This window comes from Harpegnathos saltator, unplaced genomic scaffold (assembly GCF_003227715.2).
Source record: "Harpegnathos saltator strain DR-91 unplaced genomic scaffold, Hsal_v8.6 scaffold283, whole genome shotgun sequence".
Taxonomy (NCBI): domain Eukaryota; kingdom Metazoa; phylum Arthropoda; class Insecta; order Hymenoptera; family Formicidae; genus Harpegnathos; species Harpegnathos saltator.
Genome location: NW_020230076.1, coordinates 564,775 through 580,745, shown reverse-complemented (window position 1 = coordinate 580,745; position 15,971 = coordinate 564,775). Strand labels below are relative to the sequence as shown.

Below are 15,971 nucleotides of genomic sequence, written 5' to 3'. Positions count from 1 at the left end.
AGATATTTATATAAATATATGATATATATATATAGCTGAAATATGCTCTCCTTTTTTTTTTCTCAAGTTGTCGTTTTGGCAGTAATATCTCGGCTCTCGGTTGTCCGATCAGAGTGAATTTTAGCTGGAAATCTTGAGGAGTCTTATCATTATCCGGTGAACCACTATAAAAAAAAAAATGGAACAAGATCAACAAAATGGCAGCTATTATTAAGAAAAAATTCAAATTTTTCAGTTCTTTTACAATAAAAAAATTAATATCTCGAAATGAAATATTTCCACGGAGTTGTCCATAGCTCAAATATTATTGCTTCAAAACTTCAAATCGACACGAAGCTCAGTTTCGGAGAAATCACCGCAAAAAGTTGAACAATAAAATTTCGAGAAAAACTCGTTTAATATTCAAGTGGACGTATACTTATATGAGTATTTGTTAATAAACAAAATTTTTCTACTCTTCATATGTCACATAAATATATGTAACATTTTCATTCTTGTACATTTATTCAGCTTGTCGCAAAATATTATGTCGCAAAAACAAGCACTATTTTTCAATAATCTGACCCTCTAGTCCCCTTAAGAGTAGAACGCGCTTTAATAATAAGATGTTGCTTGACGGAAAAGGAAGGATAAGGAAAGACTGCCTTTGAGCGCCCTATGCATGATCGATTTACGACTGTGCCACGTGCGTTTACTATCTTTACGTCGCGATCGCGCAACGAGTTACACCCACCAACGGCGCAGTTTATGCGATTCTTTATTCGCACGTGTCGGATCAATCACAATAGTATGTCACAGGGTAGCGATAACAATAGTTGCTGAATTACTAAAACGGACACGGTGTTGCAAGCGGCGACTTGGTTCATCGATCGCGCCCTATCCGTATGCCGATCTGAAAGGAATTGCGTATTTGTCACCAACGCAATTCCGACCAGCGACGCGGCGAGTTCAGGCGTGTAGTCAAGCTTGACGGAGCACCGGATCGATCGCCGATCGGTGATCGATACGTGAGATATCGACTCTGTTAAATTCGCGCCACCTAGCGCGGTTAATCCTGGAACGTCGCCAATACTTTGACACGAAGCTCGATCATCTGGGCGAGCGCGCGACTTGCTTGCGCAAAACGCATCGTTGCCGCCGCGATTGTGCGCTTCGCACGAATTATTGCAGAGACAACGGATAAATCAAAGCGATAGATTTTGCCGCGATGCGATCGACCCGCGCCTAAATAAATCAGCCGCTCCCGGCTGATCTTCATCCTCTTTATTCCGGAGGATATCTTCTCTCTCGACAAACTCGCGTCGTCTATGTGAGGAGAACAACTCGAGTACGGAGTATGGTGTACGTTGTACGTTTTATTTGCCCCTTCGATGGTTATTACATTGTCAAGTGTAACGTGTAACGATGTACCATCGGAGATTTATCCGCCGATACATTGCGCGCGTATTAGTGTTATACAGAGAGATTTTCCTAAGCACTACCACCTCGTCCTTCACCGCCGCCGACACGGCTAAGTTCTTCCTCGTGTGTGCGTAATATTATTACATCGGATACGTCATCAATACATGCTGGCTTCACCACTTGGGGTGCGAGTAATGGTGAGAGATATGAGCGACCTTGGCGACCTCCTCAGCGTGAGCGGCCAGGTGCGCCGCCTTGGCGTGAGCCACTTCCGGCGTGTCCACCACTCGTCCGTCGTGGCCGAGGGGTGCCGGTGGTCCGTGATACGCAGCAACGTGGTGATGAGCGCCGTGATGATAAACGCCCTGGCCATCGTCCGCGTGATACCCCGCGTGATAACCGTGATGCGCGTTTTTCGCGGCCTCCGCCGCGTGCGCCGCCAGATGAGCCTTCTTCGCGTGCGCCACTTCCGGCGTGTCGACCACTCGACCGTCGTGGGCCAATGGAGCCAGCGGCCCGTGATAGTATCCTTGCACCCCGTGCTCCTGATAAGGCGCGTACGCGGCGGAAGCCAGCGTCGCCCACGCGAGGCACGACAGGACGACGATCTGAAAGGGTGAGCGAGATTAAGAGATTTATGCGCGAACGAGAGCGAGAAGGATGATGTCGGCGGACAGGATCAAGGAGGAATTAATTTCGGAAAGAGAGAAGGGGGGGGGGCGGGAGAGTGACAGTGGATGATTAATTTGACGGACAATTTAAGAGATCTCGGCGAAGGAGGAGGATGGATGAAGCGTTCGCTTACTCACGAGGGTTCTCATGGCTGCGCGCATCTATTCGGCAGTCGAACGAGTCTCTGTCCGCTCCACCGCGCCGTGTAGACCTTATATAGTCGGCGAACAATGCAGACGGACGTCTTGTCCCGCCTAAAATAGCACGGACGAGACGCGGACCCGGCTTGGTTTTCACATAGTAGGAACGAGAGGGGTCCCGGTTTTTCTGCTCGGCAACGCGCGGCTGTGCCCGCGAGGAGCGAGACGGAGATACGTCGAGGAGACCAGAAGAGAGACCAAGTAGTTTTCAGCGTAACGAGAAGCGAGGAAACCGAAAAGAGCGAGAGAGGGAAGGGGGAGGCGGAGGGAGGGAGGGAGGGGGGGAAAGAGAGAGAGAGAGAGAGAGAGAGACAACGAGAAGGAGAGTGAAAAGGGGAGGAGTAGAGGGAGGCTGGAACGCCGGTGAGAGAGCGAAATGATGATTGCGTCAACGATGAAAACGCGACATTCTACGGAACGACGTTGTACAATTGCCTCGGCAAAAAGCATCAGCGGCGCGGCAACGTTTCGATCGAGATTCGATTGAGATCGGTCCCGATTTCCGATGAGAACGCACTCCGAAGAGTCCCAAGGTTGTAAATCTAAGGACAAAAGAGCCGAAACGTTCGTGCGTTGAAATGCCCGTTCGATGTTTTGTTTGGTATTGCTCAATAGCTTCCGCATGAGACGGTTGGCTGACTTCACGATGAAGCTTAATAAAGAAGATCGATAGTAATTACGTATAACGAATAATTAAGATCGTTAGAACACATTAACAATAATTTAATTAATTTATCGGGTCGAGTGGGGAGATCCTCGGGTCACGCAACACGAAGGCGCGCGAACAGCGCGCGAGAACAAAAATGATAAAACGCAAGTCGAAATCGATCCCATGCAGCAGCTCGACGATTCTCCTCGAGAACCTCGCGACGACTTGCGACGACTTGCGTCACCGACGTCTTTTCTTTCGCCGTAATTGATAACTATCGGCTGACGAAATGAATGTTCTCGCGGCAGTGCACTAATAACCGCGATTATGATCGTCGAATTAAAAGCTACCGGAGATTCCGCCACGTACACGCGCGCCGCGTCTAATTGCTTAACGAGGCATTGCATTTCGCTCGGGGAGCGAATACAACAGAGCGTACCTCGCGAGTAATTAAGCATCCGGCCCGCCGCGATTCCAGTGTTCCAATGATCCAAACAACCGGCGATTAATTAACGCGACGACACCGTGCACGACCGCTCGGAGCGGTCATCGGGTCGCGCCTAAAAATTAATTGCGTCACACCGCGCTACACACTTTCCCGACGCAAAAGCGCCGAGAAATGTGCATCCTGACGCATTTCGCAAAAATCGAACGATCGCCTCCTACGAGCGTTAGCTGAACGGTATTCGCGCTGGTGGGGCGACGCTATTAGGTAAGATTAAATCGCCGATTGTATATAAAGCGAGCATTTTACGCTCGCTGCTTATAAAACAGTGACACTCCATTTAGGTTCGAACGTAACGATGAAGTCTCTCGTAAGTACTCTTCTTCGACTGTAACTTTAATTTACTCTGCACATTTGTCTGTCCTTCTCGAGGAAAGAAAGAAATCAACAAATTTCGCAATATCGCAAATCGCAAATGTTCGTTTCTCGTGAACGAAAGGGCCGAAAAGGTTGTCCGACGCGATTAATGTGTTAATTACGCATGTTTCGTTTTTTTCCTTCGTTGGATAAAAATCCCGCCGGAGAGAAATTGCTTTCGATGCGATGTCATCGTCCACACGGTGACGTCATCGCTCCTACATCGTTCACCTTCCCGTTTTTGCAGATCGCCTTGGTCTTGACTGTCGCGGCACAGACTTTAGCAACGCCTGCGTATTATCAGTATCGTGGACCACCGGCGCCCATCGGCCACGACGGCAGAGTGATGGACACGCCGGAAGTAGCGCACGCCAAAGCGGCGCATCTCGCCACCGTGGCGGAGGCCGCCGCCAAGATTTCGCGCAGCTCCGTGGCCTCGGAAGATCGGGACCATCACGGATACTCGAAACCTGTAACAGTGGTTAATCAGATGTACCACACCGGCTATCAGGGCTACCACGGACCGCCCGCACCGTTGGATCACGACGTAAGGACTCTATCCTAGACATGTAGTTGATGAAAAATTCGACGATGATCCGCTTACTTGAGAAAGTGTTCAAAGTGTTGAAGACGCGTCAATTTCAATTGATTTCTTCGAGACGTAAGAGACTTTTCGAACTCTCTGAAGAACGAAGATATCTCGAGGTATCTCACAAACAGATCCAAGTCGACCTCCTCGAGTTCCGATCTACTTCTTTAAGGGAGCTCGCGGAAATAAGAATCTCAAAGATAGATCGCCTTAAGAGCAAGTTTGCACCATCGAGCCCTCGAAGAGACGAGTGTGTGCGGCGGCAATTGATCGCTCGATGTTATTCTTTTCACGGTCATCTTTCTTCTTCAGGGTCGCGTGGTGGACACGCCGGAAGTGGCCCGAGCGAAAGCCGCGCACTTGGCGGCTCACAACCACATAGCCTCCTCGGCAGCCGTTGAGGACGACTCGCCGTCTTACAGTCACGGTTATCACGGCCCGGCTGCACCCTTGTCCCACGACGGCAGGGTCGTTGACACCCCCGAAGTGGCGCACGCTAGACAAAATCATCTCGCCGCTCACGCCAACGCGCTTCATTACGGCTACAGCGATTATTGAGACGGCCGATCGGACGAACAAACGGACGACAGTCTGGCCGGCCGATCCTCTCGACCAATTAATTAACGACAGCGTTAAACCCCCGTAAATGAACGACGAAAACGTCCAATTAATGCCGCGTTGTGACAACGTTGTATAATCGAGGGGACACGTCCCTCGAATTTATGCAACTCGCCACGGCTCGTTCGAGCTTGGCGACGCGTCGTCGATCACTCGCACACCTTCGAGCACCTCAACATTCAGACTGAGACGCAAGACTCACGGCCGTTCGCTCAAGTTACTCAATGTTGCTTAAGACGCATGCTTTAGCCCGTAAGAAATACATAGCACTTGGTCGTTATTTTCTCTCTACTTCTCTATCCTGTGCGCAAGCTTCCCACCTTTCCCGATAAGAATACACGAAATTCGTTGGAGAACTCTCCGAGAAGTATGAATGTCACATGTGCGCGGCTGTGAAGGACAACGGCATTCGTCGTTGACACGAGCGAGAATGGAAGAACCGTGCGCGCGCGCGCGTTTTGCGAACGTCCGACAAAGGGGAACGGTGCGATCGAGAAGAGATCCGTCGCGCTGATACGGGTCGTAGCATAAATAATCGAACCGAGCACGGCACGTCGAGGAGTCGACGTGTGCAACAGCCGTACCTGTCAACATCCGCCTGCGGCCGCGCGCGCGCGCGCGCGCGCGCTCGGCATACCTCGTCGTCTTTTTGCTCGCGAACGAGCGAATCCGACGAATGTGATCTCGATCCGGTCGCATTACATCGCTACTCGTCGCAGCCGAATTCGATCTCAAGGATCGCAACATTTCATATCACTCTCGGACAAGCGCCTTGAGAGAGCCGCGGAGTTCCACGCTCCGTTACGTCGCGCGAATCCGCGTCGTTAATCAGACGCTTATCATCCTCGGCTCCTTTCGTCGTCGACTCGAAATCGCAATCCCGCGGCAATCCCCCGCGTTCGCACGACGCGGGGATTTCCCATATACGCGGCGAATGTCGTCTCGCTTAATTATCCACCCGTGATTATCTCGCCGCTCGTTTAACGACGTGTAATCGCTCGGCCCTCCTTATCGGTATTCATGGCTCGCCGCGAGACCGGCGCGGCGATGCGTGCGGCCCACGCTCGGGGGAAAATGCAGAGTTAGCCGGCTAATTGCAAATGTCGCTTATTGGACATTTAAGGTACCCGCCTCGGTGCCGGGTCTGGTACGCGCACTTATGCGCGATAGACAATAGGGTGATCGGGCGTGCCGAGATTATCTCGAATTCCAAGGAAAAGGGCTTTTGTTCCCGTCGGCCGGGCAGTTGCGCGATCGCTACGTGTTATTAAAGCGCCCACATGGGCGTGCGAGGAGACTTTCCGATTCCTCGCTCACGGAGCGGTAAGTACACGAATGGTCTCTATTTTCGCGCGGATCGCGCGCGGCCGAGTTAGCGCGACGCCCTCGTCGACAGGGTCACGCGCGTCATTCGTCGTGAACGTCGCGTGCGCGTGTGCGCCGGATGTGCGAAAGAGAGCGTTCCCTCCTTTCGTCATTTCACCACGAACCACGAGCGGAATCCAGCTTCGCGGAATCACGCGCTTTTTAACGCGCGTCCGACAGACCCGAGCGATTCGAAAAACGCGCGGCAAGGCCGCGCGAAGAAAATCCCATCGGCAAGCGAGACCTTGAAGTCGAACTCACAGCGACGAACAAAAAGACCTCGAGTTCGCACCTGACGCTTATCGGGTGCGTCAAACTGAGAAAAACGATCCGCGTTCGTGCCGCGTTCGACTCGCCCGGGAAAAATTTTACGCTCCCGAGGACGCGCGGCTCTGCGACCTTCGATTTGGCCGGCCGCGGTGCTCTCCTTTCCTACTGCGCTCCGTTTTAATTTCAATTACACCCCCTCCCCGCCGCTTTCCTTTCTATCTTTCGGCAGCTTCACTTTGATATCGCGAAAGACGGCCCTATCGGCCGGTTCCTGGGTTCTAGGCAATATCGAGATAAAACCTAACCTAACCTTGTCTCTTCTTTTAATTAAAGAGTAGCAAAAAGTTTCCTCATTGGGATCGAATAGATCTGCCGATAAGAGGAAAGAAAATTGCGTAAGCATCGCTGCGTGTACACGTTAAAAAAAAAGCTCTCCCGCATTTCCTGTTGCGTATTATCCTCAGCGCAGCTGACTGCCCATTAGCTTCGCGGTAACAAAGACGTTTTACGATCTCCCCTGGGCAAAAACTGACCGATTTATCGCTCGGAAATCGACAAGCCGGACTTCTCGGTAGGTCCGTCGATTGCTCTCGGACCTTCGACGTCGGTGGTTGCTGTCGATGGCAACCTACGCAAGGGGGAGTCGATGGAGGAAGTCGTTCGGTGCACCTGACCTCGCCGGTGCGTCCGAGGAGCATCCCCTCCGGGCGAATCGAGAGCGACAGGCGTGTTCGCAGGGTCTCATTAACGTCAATGTCAGCAAATGTCGTTAATGTCACAAATGTCAATGTCAACGCTTTTGAGGCGCCATACTCGCTGCAAGGTGTGGTCCCCTCCTACGGGTCGACGACTCCCTACCAGGATTCACATATATAAAAGGAGATCGGAGTCTCGACGCCGTACGACATAGCAGTCCATACCTTAGGGCGAGTACTGGTAATCAGCCAGCAGCGCTTGTTGACCGTCACTAATAAGACATGAGGACTCTCGTGAGTACCATCGAGACCGGCGACCGGAGACTCTCGAGGGCGTCTTGGTCCCGCGGTAAAAAGACTCGGTTCTTCATTTAGTCGCCCTCTGCCCCGCTGCGACGCACCCTCGCACCGTTACCTGATCGAATTCCTTTTCTCTTCTGCTCGCGTGCTCGTCGGAATCGTAATACACGGAGGAGCAAAACTCGTTAATTGGAACTCCTCAACTTCAACGGAGGACCGGTCTTCTTTTGGTCTTTATTGATTCTCGCCCCTTTTGTCTTGACGCGAATACAGCGGCGAATACATCGAACGTTGGTCTCTTTCGCGATTTGATTCCTCTATGTCGCTCGGCGCAGCAGGATTCGCTGAACTCGACTTTAGTCTTTGAGAGAGTTTCCTCGGGAGACTCAACAAGCGATTGTACGGTTTTAATTTCTCTCTTAGAGGCTTGCCAAAGAGTAAAGAAAAAATTTGCCGAGTTCTCTCATGATCAAGTAAATTAACTCTTTAATTTGATTAACACCACGACGATATATCGAGGACTAAACAAGTCTCCGTTGGGCAAATTTGCTAAAAAAAAAAAGCGCGTGATGTTATGACTAATCATAAAACATGCTTTTTCTCAGATCGTTCTATCAGCACTGTGCGCCATCGCGGCCGCGACACCGGCTTATCTGGCTTATCACATCGGGCTGCCGCTCAGCCCGGACGGCAAGATCCTGGACACGCCGGAGGTAGCTCAAGCGAAAGCGGCGCATCTCGCCGTTCAGGCCTACGAGGCTGCCAGGAACACGGGAACGCTCGGCTACGGATATGCTTTGGCCGCTTATCCACCTGCAATTACGTACGGCGCGCCCATCGGCGCGGATGGTCGAGTGACAGACACACCTGAGGTCGCGCAGGCCAAGGCTGCCCATCTCACCGCTCACGCCCAAGTACGACGCTCTCGCTTAGAGACGATTGCGCGAGTAGTGCTCGGGTCCACTCGTTGAACCGCGCTGCGACGAATTACACATTCCGAGTACTTATCGTGTCACCTGACACTTTCGTCGTCGTGATGGCGTGGCACCACGTCTTCCCGTTTTTGAGAATCAAAGTCGACGGATATAACACGTATGGACTGATGAGAGTTCCCTGTTCAAAACGGCTCACGACACGTTAACATATCGGTTAACATACCTGGTCGGAGATACAGTAATATCCTTTTATCCAATCTTAAAATATAACGAATATACAAAGTAGCAATGTTTTTTTATGATATTTACATCAATATCGCATCTCAGCTCCTTCAGAAAAGTGATGTTTTCAATCTTCTACGCCTCCGCTCCGCAATGTGTTAACCGCTAAAATCTCGGGCTTCTTTGAGATATTTGTACTTTGAGAAATCTAACTTTGAGCAACGTCAATTTACTATGTCGAAGTGTCCCGTATTCGGATACAAGCGATATAAAATCGTTTGCGATATAAAATCGCTTGCGATGTTCGCTTTAATTCTGAAATACTCATACCGTTCGCATCAGCATAACGATCAGTACGTAAATTAACAATGATATATGCCGCAGGAGGCCGCCAAGACTGCCGGACTTCCCTACGGCGCGCTAGGCACTTCGTGGCTCTACAATCACGGTTACGCTCCTATTGGACCCGACGGCAGAGTGATAGATACCCCCGAAGTGGCATTAGCTAAAGCTAAACACTTGGCTCTGTTCGCTCAAAACGCTAATTGACCCGAGAAAATATTTGCAACCGATCCACCGCATATCGATCACAAGTATGCCTTTGCTTCGAAACCGTCTTAGCTCGGCCGACGAAGGAACGTTTGCGGAGAAACACTCATTCCGTGTCATTCTGTATAGATCTGATATGAGAGACAAGTTTTACTAATAAACGTATATTTCAAGAATCTGGACGACTGTGTATCATTTGTTCTTCCATGTTCTGTTATATCCACAATATTGTGCTCTTTATACATAAATATAAAAAAGAATTCAAATTTCGTAATCCATGATCCAGAGTGTAAGACATAAAATCCACGAAACACATGGAGATTGTCTCCTATTGTGTATCGTCAATTTAGGTTAAATTATGCAGACTTAGTTTTGCTTATTTTGAGGGATTTCTGCGCCATAGCTACGGCTCCATCTCTAGTCGCATGTCCGCCGATAAATCCATTGACATGGACGAAATCAGCTCCTTCGATTTGGCAGGCTTTCACGAGCGCGTCATTACGCAAGCCGCACCATTTTTTTGGAAAAGGTAACCTGCACTTGAACTGACCTGCACTTATCGGTACACATTGGATCCGATGGTCATTGTCACTCGAAAAGAAAATGATGTATTTTATTGGCGGCGAGATATTCATTTCTCTTTCCATATGAAATAGGTAACTCTGCCATGGTACCCGTTGCGACAATTCTATTATCTCGCCGCTTGAATCGACCTTTAAGATACAATTTTTTAAGTTGAAGTAATCAACGAAGAAGAGAACTATTTAAAATGCACGTAAAGGAGAAAATCATTACATGTCTCACCTCAAATCGTCTGTTCACAGCATTGTATACAATTTGTTCCGCTGGTAACCAAACTTTCTCTGTATAGCTTACAGAGTCCATGAACACGCTATGTACCAAAGTCATAGCTTTCTTAAATTGTTCCTCTTCATCCATATTACTGTTCCAAAAGGGATTCAGATTTTTTACTCGTGAACTCAAGTCAGTATTTATGCGATACCTGTAGTAAATAAAAATATTATTTTAGCAGACTTCAAAAAAACACCAGGAAGCATGTAAATACAAGAAGTACAAATATGATACTTACAATGGTTGACAATCACTTTCATTTTGACCATTGTCTATAGCGTCAACTTCCACAATCAAAGTATCATAAATCCTCTTGAAGAATTTCTCAATAGTTTTGTCTTCCTGTATATCTGGACATAGGTTCCTCAATATTTCATGGCCAAAATGACAGTAAACCAAGCCAGCACTGCTCAACTTGACTTTATTATTGTAATTTGATTTCTTTAAGACACTTTTTGCTGTTTCACAAAAATCTCTAACATAAGAGAGAATATATATAATAACATGTTGGGGAACAAATGGTGTTTCATTACAGAATACATTAACTCACCTCATATGATGATCGTATCTACGGATGTAGTGATCATATACTCCACCAACATCTACTACAATATCACACTTGTCTAAGATATTCTTATCTCGGGATCTAAACACAATACAAAATCTATGAATTTTCTGAATCAATATTCTTTTTTTGATTCTACCTTTATTATGATTATTATGATATACTTTAATTATATTTATATTACAATCAATATACTATAATCGAGTATTCTCTCACAGCCTCGTCATACTTAGAACAATCAGAATGTATTCCTTTCATTCATGAGTCATCATTACTTACCTCACTATAATAGCATCCTTATATTGTGGTAACAACTTTAAAAGCACACAAGCAAACACCTCATCACAATGAAATGTGCCATTGTGTGTACCGATTTTTATTTCCTTGTCCATATTGTTTGACATTGCTTTAAGTTTTAATTTGAAATTACAGATATTTCCTGGGAAGACAAATTTTATAAGATTGAGGAATCAGAGGAAAGAGTATGATTTGATAGCTGTTGCTACAAATCATTGACTACACAGCAGCTTTAATCCGGTTTAGTAACAACTGTAGTTAGTGGTTTCTTGCATCCGATTGGTATATTTTCTTTCAGATCTAAAAATATATTTTAATTAAATACGAGAACTCATTATCTATAGTTGTTATAAAATTAATGGATTAACGTTGCCACGTCTACATAGTCATTTGGTCTGTTCTTTGTAGCTGCACTGTTGAACTGGTGCAATAAGTTAAAGTGAGACAAATATAGGTTTTCTCACTCTGGCTTATTGCATCAGTTCAGCAGTGCAGCTACAAAGAACAGACCGATTGAGTCACTACATACATTAAGATATGCTCTCTATCGTTGCAACGAGATTTTAGTACTATTTATACCCTATCAATATAGTAACTCATTCTTACTTAATAACAATGTAATAAATAACAAATGTATTATATTATGACGTAACGTAATATAATACAAACCAAACCATATAACGCATCCAATATAACTGACTCCAACTCTATAGCACTCAATAGACTGTAGCACCAGAGAGAAGAAGGAGAGAGGTCACGGGCCGCTTTTTGCCGTGCCTAGAGACCCTAGAATACAGAGTCTGAACATCTGAGCTAAAGCCCCTCAAAATGGCGTACATATATATATAGAGGAGAGCTATAATAACAGAAAGAGTGAGTATATAGAATTGACTGTTTTTATTATTATTATAATAGAAGATATAAAAACAAAGGGTAAGTAATAAATGACAATAAGATATTTGATTATCTTAATAAACAATATATGAAACTGAAATTAGAAAATTCTTCATAAGACATAAGTTAAAACACATAAGTTATGTTCTCCCTAACTTTAGAATATAATGTCAATTATAATTATAAACTTTAATTACAGAATACACCGTACCTTACTGTTGTGTAACTAAGTGCTCCAATTAATCAAAAAAACACTTTTCCATGCATCGCTTAGCAACAAAAAAGGAAAGAAAGCAACAGTGGATTGTGAATATTGGTTGACTTGACTTAGATTCAACAGAAGCCCACTTCATATGCGAGGTAAGTTTATTTTTCTTTACTCACATTAACAAACTGCATTATAAATATTCCCAGCAAACACCCAGTAACAGTTATATAACTGTTAATTGTAATTTCCCACTCAACAATGTAACTGTTACATAACACACATGTTATGTAACAGTTACATTGTTGAATGGGAAATTACAAGTAACAGTTATACAACTATTATTTTATGTTTGCAGGGTTATTTGTATAAATATTTATTAAATTTTATTTAATAATATTGATATACCACAGGCACATTTTGCGACTGAAACGTGGGAGAAACCACGGATTGACGGAAAGAAGAAATTGAAAAATACAGCAATCCCTACAATATTTAACAATAAAAACATTCAAAATATTACAGTTTCTAACAACACAGCCAACAATTTGATTTCTTCGAATGTAAGTTTAATTCTATTTTTAATAAAAATATATGTGTGCTTTTAAATCGATATTTTACTTTTATCATACTTTGAATATATGCGTGTTCCCGCTGCAATGTGATTCGCACCGCCATTATGAGGGGCCTGAGAACATGAACCAATGAAAAGATGTCTATGGGTTGTCCAGACTCTGTATTCTAGGGTCTCTAGGCAGGGCTAAAAGCGGCCCGTGACCTCTCTCCTTCTCTCTGGTAGCACACTCTGTGTAACCATCGATATAACAATATATAAATGCAGCACGGCAAAACTTTACTGATCTGTCGTTGTGTTTATAAAAATATTTTCAGCGAAGGCACGCGATATTATATAAAACCATTTTATTGGCTTCATTTTATTCGATATATTTTGGCAACAAACGACAATAAAAAACATCCACATGAATTGAATAAGCCTGAAAAGTTGCAATTTGCGACATCACAGTTTAATGGGTCAAAACACCCGTAAATTCTTTCTCACTGCAGCTCTTGCATTGTTTTGCACTAAGTTTCTTTCTTCCTTTTTCTCATCAAGTCTCAACTGTATACATGTTTCTTTTTTTTTTTAATTTTGAAAGAGTATATTAATTCTTCGAAAAAGAACAGACAAAAATGATTATTAGACTTTTGTCTTTCGCGGGTTAATAAACAGTCTGGCGTCATCTGGCGATATCAAGAGGAAACTTATTGGAAAAGGTTGAGACTTGATTGAATTTGGTTCGAGTCTCGGGCACACATGGTTCGAATTCTGAATGTTGCATTTAATTCGAAAGTTTGCGCTACGAGCCGCCACCATCCTCCACCGAATGTTTGGGATCGTGTTACAACTCAACAGGGAAGATCTTTTGTTTCTCAAACAGTACGACTAGATGATCAGCCGCACTTTTTCCATTATATGAAACGTAGACAAAATACAATAAGCTTCAACTTCGGCAAAAGTAACGATAACGAAGTGATTGAATTTTCTACTTTTTAAGAATATTAAAATCATAACGTTGCTGTCGTTTTCTGCTAAGATATATCGTATTAAATAAAAAAAAGATGACGGTCTGATTTACATCAAAAACTTATTTAGATAAAAAATATATCATATATAATATATCACATTGTAAATAAAAATGCAACAAAGATACATCATGCTTTCAGAAGAAGCTTAAATACAATCAGAAAAGCTTCGAAAAGCATCAATGTCTAGACACGTTGAAAGCATCCATTCTTGTCCGACTGATGCATCCATTTGGCATAAAATGCCCCAAGGTCACCTTGAAAGTGCCCGGGACGTTCTAGGGCGTTCTCCAGACATTTTGGATGCGTTCAAGATGATAGCGGGATATCTTGTGCTATTTGGGGCGCTTTTCCTTGCACCTTGGTCTTATAATTAATTCCTTCACAAGAGAACCAAGAACTATTGTCACTAATGACATATTTTTTGGGAGGCTATATAATCTTCGGCAAATAGCTCGCTCAATTAATCCGGGATAAAAGCGCGTGAAAAAAGCGTTGCACGTGGCACCTGTTTCCCTCAGTAGCTCGACACCCGCGCGTTCTCCCCTTTCTTCAACCTCGTTTCCACGCAAAAGTCGCGCATTGTTATTCCGCACAGAATCGTCGGTGAAGAGAATACACACACAAACATACACACATATACAGGCCACGAAATTCCTAAGTCAATTCATTCTGTGCGTACCGCCGCATTTTGTCTTGTCGCGAGCGACCTTCGATAAATTACTCTTGCCGGGCGAATGAAGAAGAACGAGTCGGCTTATTGTTTCTTCATGTAAATTTCGTTAACTTCGTGGCGTTCTCGAACGCATTTGCCTGCTGCACGTTCGGGCAATTAAAGATTAAATTATCTCGCGCCGCGAGATAGCGGCTTCTCGTCCTGTCCTTCGTCTTTTCTTGCAGGAATACGGCGGATACACTCTTAGGCATACGATATCGCATTCGATATCGCGAATGTCATTTTGCATTTTAATCGCGATGTTACGCGGGGACATTAGTCCGAAGGTGCAAAGTCTCGCTCTCGGCGATTCGCGCGACGCCGAGCGATACTTGATAACGGGATATTGATATCCGCCCGCGCGAACATTGCTTCTTCTACACCGAGATATTCCGACCCCGGCGACGAAAACCTATCCGAGACGAAGTATTCGTTAGGCCGATCCGCTTTGCATGGGAATTTCGTCATTGGCTCCAGGAGAATTTTCGTTTTACCATGTAATACGCTTTTTTACCTGTCTATCTCGATTACCGGGCGTGCGGTTAGGCGTTTCGCATGGAAATGCGCCGCGAGTGAGCGTTGCAAGGACGGCGTCTTTCGTAGGCGCGGACCCGTTTCGCGAGCCGTTCGATATACAACGTACACACATACGCACAAGATGTGTGCGAAAACGAAACGCGTTCGTTAGATTTTTGCGCGACCGCCGCGCCGGCAGAACTGGTATTTTGCGCGCCTCGCCGCGCGTTTCCCAGCTTTTCGTTCTCTTTCCTCCGTATCGCGCCTCGAAAGAAAAAAAAAAAAGACGAGGGAAAAATGGCATCGGTCATTCGGACGTGTTCCTTTCGCTTTCGTCCGGGCTGATAAGAGGCAATTCGCCCGTGTTTCTCGACGCGAGTCGAGAACTTTGTCCGGCGCCGAGTGCCAAGGCAAAAACGATAACTCGCTGTTACGACGGGATCGTAACATTACGCGAGCACAATCCGACGAGCAACACGCTTCACGCGAAGAAAATTCGACTTTCTTCCACCCGGAGAACAATGTCCTCACCATTGTCGCTTCGAAGAACGTTTGCATCTGTAAATCCGTTTCGAATAAAATCGAACAAAAAGCAAAGCACACGCGAATCATTCGCATCGATAACACTACGTGTACACCACATGCCATGTGGAACGACTTTTTAAGATTGCCGATGGCAAGATAACAAATACGCGTCCTCAAGGATTAATCGAAACTGCTTGGCGTACCTCGTAACGTAACGTACCGCGCGCTGGCGTACCGTTAACTCTCATCCGACTGTGCGCATCGAACGCACAGCGAACGTCACTTCATCTTATCACGGAGCTGCCGGCTAAATCCGAAGTGACGATGATTTGCCGTTCGCAAGGATTCGCACATCTCTCGGATGTTCGCGAGACACCTGAGGCTTCCGCGACACACGGAATATCCGGCGCGAAATAAGGAGTGAGATTTTCATTCGCGGACTCCTCGGCTCCAGCTCGGGAACGTTTCTTCCTCGGCGAAAGAACTTTGCC

The 15,971-nt window shown here is 45.9% G+C and overlaps 3 protein-coding genes and 1 long non-coding RNA gene across 7 annotated transcripts; 2 read left to right on the top strand and 2 right to left on the bottom strand.

The window, feature by feature from the left end:
* Positions 1 to 550: 550 nt before the first annotated feature.
* Cpr92F (cuticular protein 92F) lies at positions 551 to 2,541 on the bottom strand. The gene is made up of 2 exons (XM_025299552.1): positions 2,211 to 2,541; positions 551 to 2,009 (listed from the first exon to the last, which is right to left on the bottom strand). The coding sequence occupies exons 1-2, from the start codon at positions 2,232 to 2,234 to the stop codon at positions 1,575 to 1,577; spliced, it is 459 nt and encodes a 152-aa protein (XP_025155337.1). The 5' UTR covers positions 2,235 to 2,541; the 3' UTR covers positions 551 to 1,574.
* Positions 2,542 to 2,563: 22 nt separating this feature from the next.
* Positions 2,564 to 9,351, top strand: LOC105189255 (uncharacterized). Its single transcript, XM_019844203.2, has 5 exons — positions 2,564 to 3,737; positions 4,032 to 4,331; positions 4,686 to 4,928; positions 8,227 to 8,535; positions 9,163 to 9,351. The coding sequence occupies exons 1-5, from the start codon at positions 3,726 to 3,728 to the stop codon at positions 9,325 to 9,327; spliced, it is 1,029 nt and encodes a 342-aa protein (XP_019699762.1). The 5' UTR covers positions 2,564 to 3,725; the 3' UTR covers positions 9,328 to 9,351.
* A 124-nt stretch (positions 9,352 to 9,475) lies between these two features.
* Positions 9,476 to 11,839, bottom strand: LOC105189227 (UPF0160 protein MYG1, mitochondrial). Of its 3 annotated transcripts, none has more exons than XM_011151184.3 (6): positions 11,711 to 11,839; positions 11,024 to 11,183; positions 10,730 to 10,825; positions 10,418 to 10,654; positions 10,132 to 10,330; positions 9,476 to 10,040 (listed from the first exon to the last, which is right to left on the bottom strand). In XM_011151184.3, exons 2-6 carry the CDS (start codon positions 11,146 to 11,148, stop codon positions 9,684 to 9,686), a joined length of 1,014 nt encoding a protein of 337 aa, XP_011149486.1. In that variant the 5' UTR covers positions 11,149 to 11,183; positions 11,711 to 11,839; the 3' UTR covers positions 9,476 to 9,683. The 3 variants fall into 3 exon arrangements, with proteins under 3 accessions (XP_011149486.1, XP_011149484.1, XP_011149485.1); XM_011151182.3 differs by having other exon boundaries at positions 11,024 to 11,341; positions 11,711 to 11,781; XM_011151183.3 differs by lacking the exon at positions 11,711 to 11,839 and adding an exon at positions 11,571 to 11,701.
* Positions 11,807 to 12,736, top strand: LOC112588754 (uncharacterized). 2 transcript variants are annotated; one of them, XR_003113020.1, is made up of 3 exons: positions 11,807 to 11,914; positions 12,135 to 12,295; positions 12,554 to 12,736. It is a non-coding gene; the product is annotated as an uncharacterized LOC112588754 (long non-coding RNA). The 2 variants fall into 2 exon arrangements; XR_003113021.1 differs by lacking the exon at positions 11,807 to 11,914 and adding an exon at positions 11,920 to 11,974.
* The last annotated feature ends 3,235 nt before the right edge of the window (positions 12,737 to 15,971 follow it).

What these genes read in the sequence shown, in the direction of transcription:
- LOC105189255 (XM_019844203.2), top strand. An exon ending in CCGCACCGTTGGATCACGAC is followed by an intron (nt 4,332 to 4,685) that starts GTAAGGACTCTA and finishes TTTCTTCTTCAG; the next exon opens with GGTCGCGTGGTGGACACGCC. An exon ending in ATTACGGCTACAGCGATTAT is followed by an intron (nt 4,929 to 8,226) that starts TGAGACGGCCGA and finishes GCTTTTTCTCAG; the next exon opens with ATCGTTCTATCAGCACTGTG.
- Cpr92F (XM_025299552.1), bottom strand. Translation starts at nt 2,234, where the DNA reads ATGCGCGCAGCCATGAGAACCCTC. An exon ending in GCGCAGCCATGAGAACCCTC is followed by an intron (nt 2,010 to 2,210) that starts GTGAGTAAGCGA and finishes TCACCCTTTCAG; the next exon opens with ATCGTCGTCCTGTCGTGCCT.
- LOC105189227 (XM_011151184.3), bottom strand. Translation starts at nt 11,148, where the DNA reads ATGTCAAACAATATGGACAAGGAAATAAAAATCGGTACACACAATGGC. An exon ending in AGATACGATCATCATATGAG is followed by an intron (nt 10,655 to 10,729) that starts GTGAGTTAATGT and finishes CTCTTATGTTAG; the next exon opens with AGATTTTTGTGAAACAGCAA. An exon ending in GAAAGTGATTGTCAACCATT is followed by an intron (nt 10,331 to 10,417) that starts GTAAGTATCATA and finishes TATTTACTACAG; the next exon opens with GTATCGCATAAATACTGACT.